The sequence below is a fragment of the Ustilago hordei genome, assembly GCF_900519145.1.
Source record: "Ustilago hordei strain Uho2 genome assembly, contig: UHO2_contig_04, whole genome shotgun sequence".
Classification (NCBI taxonomy): domain Eukaryota; kingdom Fungi; phylum Basidiomycota; class Ustilaginomycetes; order Ustilaginales; family Ustilaginaceae; genus Ustilago; species Ustilago hordei.
In genome coordinates, this window is record NW_024545261.1 from 1,966,244 (window position 1) to 1,979,012 (window position 12,769).

The 12,769-nt window shown below is 53.5% G+C and overlaps 5 protein-coding genes across 5 annotated transcripts; 2 read left to right on the forward strand and 3 right to left on the reverse strand.

Moving 5' to 3' along the window:
- Positions 1 to 274: 274 nt before the first annotated feature.
- Positions 275 to 1,570, forward strand: UHO2_02946 (uncharacterized protein; the record flags this gene model as incomplete). Its single annotated transcript, XM_041555734.1, has 1 exon — positions 275 to 1,570. One exon carries the CDS (start codon positions 275 to 277, stop codon positions 1,568 to 1,570), a length of 1,296 nt encoding a protein of 431 aa, XP_041411668.1.
- Positions 1,571 to 2,204: 634 nt separating this feature from the next.
- On the forward strand, positions 2,205 to 4,898 carry UHO2_02947 (uncharacterized protein; the record flags this gene model as incomplete). Its single annotated transcript, XM_041555735.1, has 1 exon — positions 2,205 to 4,898. The coding sequence occupies one exon, from the start codon at positions 2,205 to 2,207 to the stop codon at positions 4,896 to 4,898; it is 2,694 nt and encodes an 897-aa protein (XP_041411669.1).
- A 174-nt stretch (positions 4,899 to 5,072) lies between these two features.
- Positions 5,073 to 5,780, reverse strand: UHO2_02948 (uncharacterized protein; the record flags this gene model as incomplete). Its single annotated transcript, XM_041555736.1, has 2 exons — positions 5,073 to 5,464; positions 5,552 to 5,780. The coding sequence occupies 2 exons, from the start codon at positions 5,778 to 5,780 to the stop codon at positions 5,073 to 5,075; spliced, it is 621 nt and encodes a 206-aa protein (XP_041411670.1).
- Positions 5,781 to 6,933: 1,153 nt separating this feature from the next.
- UHO2_02949 (uncharacterized protein) lies at positions 6,934 to 8,040 on the reverse strand (the record flags this gene model as incomplete). The annotated part of the gene is made up of 1 exon (XM_041555737.1): positions 6,934 to 8,040. One exon carries the CDS (start codon positions 8,038 to 8,040, stop codon positions 6,934 to 6,936), a length of 1,107 nt encoding a protein of 368 aa, XP_041411671.1.
- A 659-nt stretch (positions 8,041 to 8,699) lies between these two features.
- Positions 8,700 to 12,149, reverse strand: UHO2_02950 (uncharacterized protein; the record flags this gene model as incomplete). Its single annotated transcript, XM_041555738.1, has 1 exon — positions 8,700 to 12,149. One exon carries the CDS (start codon positions 12,147 to 12,149, stop codon positions 8,700 to 8,702), a length of 3,450 nt encoding a protein of 1,149 aa, XP_041411672.1.
- Positions 12,150 to 12,769: the final 620 nt, after the last annotated feature.

Here is a 12,769-nt window from a genome sequence, read left to right on the forward strand (position 1 = left end):
TTCGAGCGTCTCCCTTCCTTGCCGCCAATCGTCGCTTTCAGGCAAGCAGACTGGGTAGCCGCGCACCCACTTTTATAATCGAGTGCAGGGCGAATCGCTTCGCAGATTGGCATCCTCATCCACCGTCGAATTCCCACCATATCTCCTCGCTGCCTTTCAAGCACTTTCTCACCCCCTCCAAAGCTTACTCCAAGCTCCCACAAAGAGCCTAAACCACGCATTCGCCTGCAAATCAACCCACTATATCAGTGCATGACCATTGTTTCGACCCAACATGCCTAAAACAAAGTCTAAAACAAAGTCTAAAACTGACGACAATCCCGGCTTCGAAATCACGGATGCAAAAGGGCCCAGCGTCCCGCCACCAATTCGAGCCTCGACTCGTCAGGCCGTTCGTGGTAAGCTTCCACCAATCCCGAAAGCTGCCTCGCCCTCGGGCACGAGCTCCAGCGCCGCGAATGACAAGAACGAGACAACGCCCTCAACTAGGAAACGCAGGAGGTCAATTGGCGGTGCCGGACCCTCCGAGGAACCTGACGAGCTCGAGCAGGGCCCGAGCCGCAAGTATGCACGGTCTCCATCTTCCTCCAGGTCCCCCGCCAAGAGCACGAAAGCAAAGAAACCCGCAGCCGAGAAGAAGGAAAGCAAAGCAAAGCCGAAGAAAATCAGCAAGGCCGCAATGGAGCGAGCCAAGTTGGACGAGGTTCGCAACGATGAACACTTTGGAAAGCTCGATTCTGATACGATCAAGCGTATCGCTAAGGCGCACCTCGAGCGAATGTATCTTATCCATCGATTCCGCAGAGACCAACAGACGCTTCAAGAGACATTTGATGTCAGCGGTTCCACGGGCAATGTGTACAAGGTCACCGTAGCTCGTCATGTCAACTGCAGCTGCATGGACTTCAGCCTGCGCCGTAAGGTCTGCAAGCATCTTCTCTTTGTCTACCTCAAAGTTTTGCGACTTCCTGGCAGCTTGCCCGTGTACAAGAGCATCCGTCTGTCCGAGGACCAAGTGGCCCAGGTCTTCGCCAAAGCACTACAGAATCCTATCGCCGAGGCTATGGCGAGACCCGAGCTTCGTAAAGCTTGGGAAACTGCTGTGGGCTACCAGCCTAGCCCGTCCGATTCCACCTATGAAGAACCAGCTGCTCCTCAGGGCAAGCGACTCATCCCCACCGAAGGCGACGTCTGCGGTGTCTGCTACGAAGATCTCGAACCGGGAAGCGTCGAAGGGCTCGAGTTCTGCCTCAAGTCGTGCGGACGACCGATCCATACCGATTGTCTTCAGACTTGGTTCAACACCAGAGGATACGATCGGACCTGCATTTGGTGTCGAGCAAAGTGGCACGATTCGGATAGGCAAGATACACACGACACCAATGGCTACGGCATCGGTCTGGGTCATCACGGAGCTGTCATTGACAGATCTACAGGTAGACAGCTCAATCTTGCCGCCGCAATCCAACCAGAACCAGCTCAAGCGGATCCAGTCGAAGCAGCTCCCACCGAGGCAGCAGCACTTGTTGAAGCCGTTGCAGCCGAGGCCGACACTTCTGGCTGGGACTGACCGCGCAACAGCAACATTCTCCTTCGTTTCCCACAATCTCCTTCGTTTCCCACATTCTACCTCCTTGAATTGATTCAAAGCAAGCAGCGAGCATTTCAAACATCCAATACCCAATTCTTTCATACCCTCGCATGCACTTTTGTCATCGATGTCAGTCATCTTTGCATCCGCAGCTGCAATCAGATCTCGTAATGGTCCCCAAATCAGCACTCTGGGTCGTTCAAACGCCGTACGTCTATCCCATATCGCAGCAGTGTGTTGGCAGTGTTGTCGTGGTCTAATTGTGAGAGTCTGGCTAAGAGGTGAGAAGCAGCTCATCTTGTCGAGAGTATCACGCGTTGGTGGTGGCACGGGTCTCGGAAGTCTGTACGACATTCCCGATGCCACGCAACACGCAACACTCCTCCAAAGTGTTGATCTTGAAATTCCAACTTCAGCCTCGGTCTTGGTTGGTGCCCACACCTCCTTCCTCCCCACCTGCATCTATCTCCTTGAGTCCGCACCGTCATCAACTGGCGCTGCATTGCTCACTCACTCATCACTTACCCTAACGTCTGTCCAGCCGATCGCCTTTCCTGCATTCTGATCTGGAGAGCCGTTCTCAGCAACGGCCTCTCCACCAACAGCCGGAAGAATGGCATCCTTTCTCAGTCAAGCATCCTCCTACTTTGGCCGCACAAACATCTCAGTCAACTACACCATCGACGAGTCTCAGTCTCCCGCCCACTGCGGTCTATGGAAGATCTACAAAGCCACCCGCAACGCTTCCTCCTCTTCCACCACCTCCACCGCCGGACCCTCCAGCTCATCAGATGCAACCAAAAACGTCGTCTCAATATGGATGCATACTTTCTCCACCCGTGGTCAGGTGCGACAACGAATCATGGACCAGCTCAAAAAGGAAGCTTCCTCACTTACGCGCCTCCGACACCCATGCATTCTTGAGGTTGTTGAACCGCTGGAAGAGTCGCGAAACGACGTAGCCTTCGCGACGGAACAAGTTTTCGCTTCGCTATCCGAGGCGTTAGTGTCGGATCATCGACAAGATGTGCAGTTGGACGAAGTGGAGATCCAAAAAGGCCTACTTCAGGTTGCGAGAGGACTGGAGTTCTTACACGGCGCAAAGATGGTTCATCAGAATCTCTCGCCGGAATCTATCCTTATCAACGCCAAAGGAGATTGGAAGCTTGCGGGATTCTCTTTCCTCACTCCTCTCGAACAACCAGGTGGTGGGGGTGCAACACCGTGGACATTCCCCGACTATGATCCCAGCTTGCCGCCGGCGTTGAGTCGAAACTTTGACTACATGGCCCCTGAATACGCACTCGACGAGAAACTCGGCCCTGAAAACGACATGTACTCCCTCGGTTGTGTTGTCTACGCAGTGCACAACAAAGGTTCTCCTCCCTTCCGCAATCGCAATTCTCTTCCAAATCTTCGTGGCAACGCAGACCAACTGTCCACCATTATTGGCAGCCAATCTTGGTCCAGAATGGGAAGAGACGTCCTAGACCTGCTCTCCAACCTTCTCACCCGATACCCTGGTGCTCGACTCAATGCCGCCAGCTTCCAACAATCTTCCTACTTCAACTCGATCCTCGTCTCGACACTCAAGTTTATGGAGAGGGACAACTTTGCCGGACGCACAAAGGAAGAGAGAGTGCAGTACCTCAAAGGTTTGTTGAAGATCCTGCCTCAGTTCTCGGATCGATTGTTGAGGAGGAAAGTGTTACCGGCAGTATTGGAGTTGATGACGGATCGAAGTTTGTTACCCTTTATACTGCCGAATGTTTTCCATATCTCGAAGAACCTTTCGAGTCTAGAGTTTACGAACTCTGTGTTGCCGAAGTTGAAGCCGTTGTTTGCGGTGCAAGATCCGCCGCAAAATATGTTGTTATTGCTGGATCAGATCGAGCCGTTATTCGTGCCAAAGGTCGCACCGACTACGTTTAGGGAAGAAGTGACACCGTTGCTCTACTCAGCACTAGAGGCGGAAAACGTTATGGTTCAGGAGAAAGCTCTTCGAACGGTGCCCCGTCTTGCGGAGATTCTCGAGTATGCACACGTCAAAGAGGTTTTGTTCCCCAAACTCGCTTCGCTTTTCGCCAAGACAAAGGTCCTCTCGGTAAAAGTCAACTGCCTCATCTGCTTTCATGCTATGGTTAGCATCTTGGACAAATACACTTTAACAGAAAAGCTAGTACCAATTTTGGCTAGGATCAAGACCAAAGAGCCAAGTGTAATGGTCGCCACCCTCGCAGTGCACGAAGCTATGTCGCCAAAAGTGGATCGCGAGACATTGGCAACCGCAATCATCCCTCAACTCTGGGTCATGTCGATGGGACCGATGCTAAACGCAGAACAGTTCCGAAGATTCATGAAAGCGGTCAAAGAAATGAGTACGAGGGTGGAAAAGGAACATACAGCCCACCTACGTGATGTGAAGAGGATGCAGGATCACACCGATTCTTACACAGGTGCTAGTGGAGCAGGAGCAGGAGGGGGAGGGGCGCTGGGAGGGGGAGTAACGGCTATCGGTGCAGGAGGAGAGATTGATTTCGCCACACTCGTAGGGCAGACCAAAACAGGTGGAGGAGGGGAGAAGAGTGTCAAGACGGACGATCCATTTGGGTTGGCGGATGATTTTGGTGGTTTAGGGGTGGCAGCTGATATCAGTCCGATGGCGTCGGCGAGCCAGACTCCTACGATTGGGTTAACGCCGACTCACACTGGAAGGCCCACATCAAACACTACCACGGCACCGAAGATGAATGGTTCTTCGATCCTGCGAGCTTCCTCGACTACTTCGACAGCAAGTGCGGCGGTGCCTGCTTTGGCTCCTCCACCGTCCTTCACCCGTCCGTCTCTCAGTACGGCATCGTCAGCCTCGAGCACCACATCAACAGCGGCTGCTCCTGCAGGATGGAACTCTATCCTGCAACCCGCTTCTTCTACCAGCTTCAATTCTCTCTCCAAACCCTCCTCAACCACCTCCACCATCAACACGAGCGGAAACGGCTCAGGACCGAACTACAGCATCTCTCTACCCCCAGCAACCGGTTCCACTTGGTCAGCAGGCTTTAGCACCAACGCTCCACTACCGCCACTGGGAGGTATGGCTACAATCGAACCCAAACCCTCAAACACTACATCTTTGCCTCCTCCTCTTGCGCCTACAACTTCAAGTCTCGGCGGTGGAGCAGGAGCAGGAGGGCCTCCAGGATGGGGAGGAAGTGTTTTGCAGCCAAACAAACCGGCTACTTTTTCGGGTGCCGGTGCGAAGGGAGCGAATACGGATGCTTGGAAAGATTTTGATCCTTTCGCCTGACCCTCGGCTTAAGATAAGATGGCAATGTTGCAATTCACTCCATCGTTGCTCTTTCATACGTCTGTGCAGGAGCAAATGTGTTTTGGTGAGATATGAATGGGTATGATATGATTGATCATTGCCAAAGCGATGAGATAAACAATGCAAAAAGCAAAGCAAAAGTAGCCGTGAGCCTCACTTCGGCCCACGCTCGTAAGCATTAGGCCTAAACCTTGCCGCATCTTCCTCATCATCATCGCTGCGCTCCACTTCCTTGTCATCTCCCTTCTCGGTTACTGTAATCGTCTGTGTCCCACCCGACCTCGTTTTGGTCCCTTTTGGCTTCCGATGCTTTCCATGATGATGATGATGATGATGATGCGGCCCATTCTCATGCCCACTATTTTCACACCCGCTATTCTGCTTTTGCTTCAACTTCTCCTTCAATGCCTGTGAAAGATCAGGTGCGTCGGCACTACTTTCGCTCTCCGACCCTGAACTCGAATCTGTACCATCACTCAAGCTGCTAGATGACGATTCGTCCGAACTCTCACCAAAAGCTTTCGGCTTGTGATAAATACAGCAAACTATCCCGCCCCGGATGACACAAATGTCAGCAAAACACAAATCGACAAAGAGACCAGGAAGACCAAAGGGGAGGGGGTGGTGCTTACTCTTGGACTTTTTGCGACCTAAACCTTCATTGTCGACTGTATTTTCGGTCCACACTACTCTTCGACGGGACGAATCCGGGCTACGTGAAGAAGAAGCTGTGGCTGTGGGTCGAAGACGAAGGATGCCAGCTTCGCTGTCTTCGGATGATGGATGTGGATCGGTTGGGTGGCTTGTGGTTAGGGTTATGGTTCGGGATGATGATGCTGCGGGGGTGGGCTGGTTGGACATTGTCGTATTCGATATTGGCTATTGGCGAGACCTTTGATGTGTGCTGTTGGCCTTGCGCTTTGGTCTGATTGCTTGCCTGAGTGCTCGCTGTTGCTCCGCAATATGTTTATGACGGAGGCTGTGATATGGATGCCGATGAATATGGCTGCTAGTGATGGAGCGAAAGAGAGTTGATCGTGGTTGGAGAGGTGCGTGGAAAAGCTGAGCTTGAGTAGAGTATAAAATTGTGGAAAAAGAGGCTTCCAGCACCGCCGCCTGTTTCCTGCCGATTGCCGAGAATTAAGCTTGACTCCAATGCTGGAAGTTACGATCCAGTGCGATTTAGGCATAATGTAGATAAGATCTGTAGAGGATCGGGCGGAGAAGGTACAGTCGGCGATCAGGTTAAGTAGATGAGATCGGGATCAGAGGAGGCAAATCATATAGGGAATCGGGATGAGCCGATGCAAGACAGAGATCGGAAGCAACCATCCCCCAGGTAGGATAAGTGAAATCACATGACTGCTTATGTAATATTCCGACTTCCCGCAAAACCTCGCTCAGCGTCGCCACCCGTCAACTCCCACCAGCACGCATCGTGGCCCACCACCAACACGTATAGTCGCCCACCAACAGCCCCTATCTCATTCAATCATGTTATGCAGTCGTACGTGGCAAGTTGCCGTCACACACAGATTGTAAAAGCATATATACTCTGACATTGCTGTATCTAGTTCTCACTGAAAAGCTAACGACTTCGCCGCTTGCTTGACCGCCCTGATTGTGTTTTCCTCAACAGGATAGGCCCACAGTCGGGCATGTGCCACACGTTTGTATATAAGTCTGGCACATTCATTCCTTTTCCAAGTCAATAGAGTATATATGTTTCTGTCTTTTCGCAGCAGTGACATCGTACTTAGACTCTCCCCGATCGCCAGTATCGGGACCTAAACTCCAACATCCAACACACGCTACGCTCGCTCCTGTCACTTGTACCTTTACACCATCACAGACAATCCTCGGAAAGTCATTGACAGAGCAAGCATCTATGAATCAAGTATGTACATTTGCGTGCGAACCAACGATCTATGTGTGTAGTTGATGCAGAAAATCGATGCAATCGAATCTAGAATCTGTATGCTGTCGTCACGCTTTGGCATGCTGTTCATATATATCACATGCCCTCGCCCTCCTCCTCCTGTCCCAACGGCCCATACCCATCCCCTCCTCCCCTCACCAGCCTCGGCCGGTTAGCCGGACTATCCAGGCCAGTATACAAAAAGGCATCATACATCCCCGCTCCCACTACACCACCCAACACACTACTCAACCAAGGATTCCAGAACCAATACCACCCATTATGAGTCCATACCTCTCTTCCATACCCCACTAGCCACAGTGCGATTCTGGGGCCGGTATCTCTTGCGCCATTAATCGCATATCCTGTGTTGTACCCCAGAGAGGAGCCGATTCCGAGGAGGACGATAAACATCGCAAAAGGTTGCGTACCCCGCGGTGGTTTTAGGTTGGCTGGATCTGCTAGGGCCAAGACTAGAAAGAGGAGGATTGAAGTTGCGAAGAGTTCCGAAAAGAAGGCTGAGCTCAAGGAGAGTTCCGGGGCTGGGAGGGTGAAGAATAGCCCAGCTGTACTCTTAGGGCCTGTGACTGTACGGGCTCCATCTCCTCCTTGAAAGGCATTGATAGCGGTCAAGTTGTTAGCATAGACCAAAAGAGAAGCAAAAGTAGCACCTAGTGTCTGGGCAAAGATGAAAGGTAGCACTTTTCTCTTGGGAAAGCCTCGAAACAGAGCGAGCGCAATGGTGACGGAAGGATTACAATGTCCACCAGATATGCCACCAGAAATCCAAACCGCCATAGCAACTCCTGCTGCCCAAGCCAACCTTGCCTCGAAATAACTTCCGTATGCAGCAACATCTCTTGTGGCGGAAGAATGATAGTGTAAGTTAACTTGACATTCGACACCAGCACCGAAAATGAGGATGATGAAGGTGCCGAAGAATTCAGCCAACTCTTCGCGGTAAAGGTATCGAAGCTTGGCCCAGGTGTTGGGTTCGCGGTGTAGACCGGAGAGTGCGAGGGGGGAGGAAGGGGAAGAAGAGTGGTAAGGGGAGGAAGGATCGCGCCACCAACGAGGAGGTTTGTGGAGTCGGGTTGATTCGTGTGGTAGTGGAGCGGAGGCGGGGAGGAGAGGTGCGAGGGAAGAGGCGTCAGGATGGACTTGGTGCTCTGAGAGCTGGCGGTGCTCAGTGAGTCGCGTCATTGCCACCGAGTGGACACCTCAGAGAGGAGGAAGGCTTGGTGATGGTGGTGGTGGTAGTGGTGGTGAGAGGAGGAGACAGAAGGCAGAAGATAAGGAGACGAGCAAGTGGGAATGATAAGGGTCTTGTGCGGAACAGGAGAACAACACTCAAACCCTTTCCTTTCACAAGAAGTGTCGTCACAACGCACGCAGACAGACTTTGCATCCTTGACCCAGAAGCCCTATCTCATCAGTAGCCACTTGCATGCCTTATTCGCCGAGCTTAGCCTTCTCCGCTTTACTTCGGCCATCGGGCAAACTAAAGCTCTGCTATGATTGCTAACAAACCTTCTGGGATGCTTCAGCTAGCGTTCGACGTGGATTGAGAAGGGCAAGTGAAAGCCAGAGGTACGAGCGAGAGTTGCTTTCGATGAAAGACGTCACGCTAAGCTGCCGGCGACTTGGATTTCTGCAAGAAGAAACGCCGGCAGTTGACTTTCTTCCTGACCATCTCTTCCTTCTATGCCTCTTTAGCACAGATACTCTTTAGCACACATACTCTTTAGCACACATACTCTTGAACACACGTACACAATCACAATAATAGAACGTCAAAAGAGTGATGATAATTGGGTATACAACGGGTATTTTTTAGCTCTTGGAAGGTTGGTAATGAGCAATCAGCGATTCGTGTAACCCCCAAACTTGCCAACATCTCCCATCTTCGAACACTTCAACGCCCTCCCCCTGTCCAGCACACTGATGCCCTTCAGCACGGCAGCCTCGTTGATACTCTGCAGTCTCCTCTGCTCGACACATGCGCAGCCACAGGCAGGACAATCGCCAACAGCACTCCTCTCCTTCTCACCCACCTCCTCTGTGGGTTTGAAGCTGGGCGCAGTGCCTTGACCGACATGCTTGACACGCAGGTCGTGAAGTTCGTTGCTAAGTTCTTGGATCTGAGCTTCGATCTCTCGTGCACGTTGACGCACCTCTTCTGGAATGGGGATCTGGGGGCTAGCTGGTGGAGAGAGAGCTGCCGTGGCAGCTTCTGTCTCCGCTGCTGGTTCTGAAGGCGTATCGTTGGGAGGTGGATGAACCGAGCGATCGAACAAAGGAGTGAGGGGAGAATTGATAGGAGAGTGGAATTGCGATTGGCTGTCTGAGTTGCTTGCTCCGGCGTCGAGGCTGGGTAAGCGACTGTTGCTGCTAGCTCCACCGTGACCGCTCCAGTTACTATTGGCAGAGTCCGGCACTCTGGGGCCGGGCAAGTCTGTTCCGTGAGGTGTCGCTCGAATTTCGGCCAATTCGGGCTTGTACGGAGACGAGGTGGAAGCAAAGCGACCGGCTTCTGAGAAGACAGGCGAGGGTGTTCGGAACGAAGGTGTTGCTGGACTGTGAGGTGCAAGCAGCCCTGTTGAGCTGGCTGTAGAGCCACCTGAAGCCTCGCGCAAATGACCCTCGGAAAGTGCAGACACGTCCAAGAGGTCGGCCGCAAAGCCTGAGAACATCGACGAGACGGGCCGAATCTGCAGTGCAGGCTTCTCGGTCAAGATCAGAGGTTTGAGTTGGTCGCTTTCTTCATCCTGAAGCGAGAATGATGGCATGGGCGACTTGCTCGATCGACTAAAATCCTTGCTGCTGTCACTCTGCGGGAAAGTCGAGAGGCCGTCATAGTCGACACTGACGCCCTTCCCTTTCTTGAGCTTGCGCATGAGGAAGCCACTCTTCTTGTTCTTGAGCAGGCGCATGCTGGACTGACCACCATCGCTGGAAGGATCCCTCAACATGGCGAGGGCGTCGTGGTTCGACTCGCCAGCTGCAAGGTAAGGTGATGTCTTGCTTGCATTCGACGCACCGGAAGATGCGAGCCACTCAGACTGCTTCTGTCGCGCCTGTTCGCGGGCTTGTTCAAGTGAGATGAGCTTGTATGTAACGCCTTCGATGTTACCGGGAAGCGGAAGACTGCCCGAAGTCTGACTGAACGAAGCTGACATCATGCCAGCTTGAGGCACACCTGTTGGCGAGCCAGCTCGGCCACGCGCAGCTGCAGCCTTACCGACCGGAGTCGATTCGCCTTCTGCTGGTGTGGATGCAATCGCGTTCTCCCCTTCCAGGCTGCTGGTGCCTCGTGTCGAGTCCTCGCCGCTGAAATCAGAGTGTGAGGCGACACTCATCTCACGCATGGGAGGCGTGCGAGATCGCGATTGCTCCAACGAAAACGAGCTGGAGCGTTGTGCCTGTTCAATGGCGAAGCTGATGCTGTCCGTCGGGCTCAGTGTGTCTTCCTTGTATGCCAAAGAGCGCACACCGCCCAAATGCGGGGAAGGCAGCGTCCCGTTGGCATGCTTCGGCGATGGAATAAGCGGTGATCGAGCTTGGTCTCTGTACTTGGCATTGGTGGACATGATCATGTTGGCCAGATCAGCTTGGCTCTTGGTGACTGGTGGCATGCAGTTGGCGTTGTTGATGGTGCGGGTCGAACGGCTTTGAGGCAAGTCAGCTGCTGCGAAGTCCATGGGAGGGACGGGACTCGAGCTGGCGTGGTTGAAGCTGGCTGCCGCAGGAAGTTCCGCGAGCGGCGCAGAATGTGGATAAGCCGGTCGACGATCGTCGTTGCCACCACCGCTGCCACCGCCGCCGACAAGGCGCAATGCTTTTGTGAGCTTGCCCTTCTTGGAGGCGGGTGCAGCTGCGCCAGCAAGACCTAGACCTTTCAACATACCAACAGCACTACTCGAGACGCTCTTAGATTGTGAGCGCTGCGTTGCAAACACGGACGTCGCATCACCCCCCTTCTGAGCTTCCTCCTCGAGCAAATCTGCGTTGCTCGGATGGGAGCTCATGCCGAGACCTGACGGGACGTGGGCAGGGTGGGGGCTTCTACCACCATTGTGCGAGCTTTCAACCGATGGCCTTGACTTGAATCTAGAGAAGGGCTTTTCGAACGTCTCTGCACTTGGGCACAGGGTGTCACGCAAAGATGGACGACCAGCTGTTGTGGCAAGGTCCTCTCCACCGAGCTCCCATGGGGCCGGTGCGTTCTTCTTAACCTTCGGACCGAGGGTACTGATCCGGCGGGCATCGTTGGCGAGCTTGTCCTGAAGTGCAACAAGCATCTTTTCCTCCTCGGCTGCTCCGCCGTCGAAGGAGAGGATGGGTGAATGGTCACGACATGTCTTGGCCTTTGGTGATCGTGACAGATTGGTGGTTTGTGGCACTGGAGGCATCTTGGGCACGAGGGTGCCATCAGCCAGTCTTACTGGACTACTCTTCGATACGGAGCGAGTGGAGGGATTTGGGCTAGTGCCAGAGGCCGAAGTCGAAGCTTGACGATGCAGCGACTCATTGCTGTTTCTGGATGCTGCTTTGACGGGGATAGGGGGTGGCATCCTGGACGAGTTGCGGGAAGGGAGAGACTGTAGGCTTCGGTCTGCTTCCAGAGTGTCGTCTTGATCGTCGTTGAAGGTCATCTTGGGAGTTCGAGGCTTATGTGCTGCAGGTTGCATGTCGAACGCATTGGCAAGGTCGACATTATCAGCTGCATCGTCTCTACCACCGTAGCCGCTGTACTGACTGCCGCTTTGGAACCCGCTAGCATCGCTTCGTGGACTGAGCATGCTCTGAGCTGAGGGACTGAAAAGTCCAGCCGCGTTGCTGCCGAGGTACTGGCCATTCTGGGGGTATTGGCTTGAGGCGGGTATGTTGGGAAGAGGCGGTGGTGCCTCTCTCCGCCTGCCGTTGGGCTTAGCTCCGCGTCCGGCAAAGATGGAGCTCCCGACGCTGGTGGGACGTAGGTGATCGTACACACTTGTAGTGGCATCGTGACTGCCGATGGTGGCGGAGTGGGAGCCTGCCTGCGTTTCGCCATCCCAGCTCTCGGCGTCAGAGAACTGGTCGTCGTTAGGGTCAGTTGTCTGACCTAGTTCGCCGGTCCAGACGACGTCGTGGTGACCAGAACGTTGCGACCAGTTGCTGGGTGGACGGAAGGATGGGACGAGATTCTGTCGCTCTCTGCCGATAGCGCGAACGAGCTCTGTAGTCTTGTTGGTGGGCTCGATGCTTGGCCTGCCTTCGGACTCGTAGAACGAGTTGGCGATCGAGGTGGGTCTGGAGGCGACGGCGGACATAGCTGTTAATGGTCTGCTGCGGTTAGGTATCTAAGGGTTTGGAATCTATTGGTGTGATCTATGTAGCCTACTTTGATCTATTGCGAGATCATTTTTGGGTCTGCGAGTCTTTGCTGGTCGTAAATAGAATGGTAACCTAGCTGGCCTAGATGGTGGCTTTCGACGAGATCCAGGAAGCAGCGGTCTGGAGATGGTTGTAGAGGGAGGAGTAAGAAAAGAAAGGTAAGGTGTTCGGACGTTGCGGATAGGGAACGAAGGAGCGCGTCAGTGTGCGATGGTTGGATCGAAATCTCCGGGGAAGAGTCGTGGTATGCAAGAATCTAGACCCTTGTTGATGTTGGAATCGAGATGTAAGGCAGGGTGCTGGAAGCGGTGGAAGAGAGTATTGCCGAGAGCAGAGCAGGACTAGGACAATACCGAAGGAGTGCATGCGGTGAGTGAAGCTAAGTCGGTAAGGAGCCGTCGCTTGTTCGAGAGGCGAGGCAATGTGTGTGTGTGAGCCAAGGGATCAAGGCGCAGAAAAGAGCATGAATCGTGACTTGGCATCACACACAGGAACGAGCAGCAGGGTTGATGGCAAGTGTAAGTAAGGAGAACAGAGACCAAAACAAGGTGTGGAC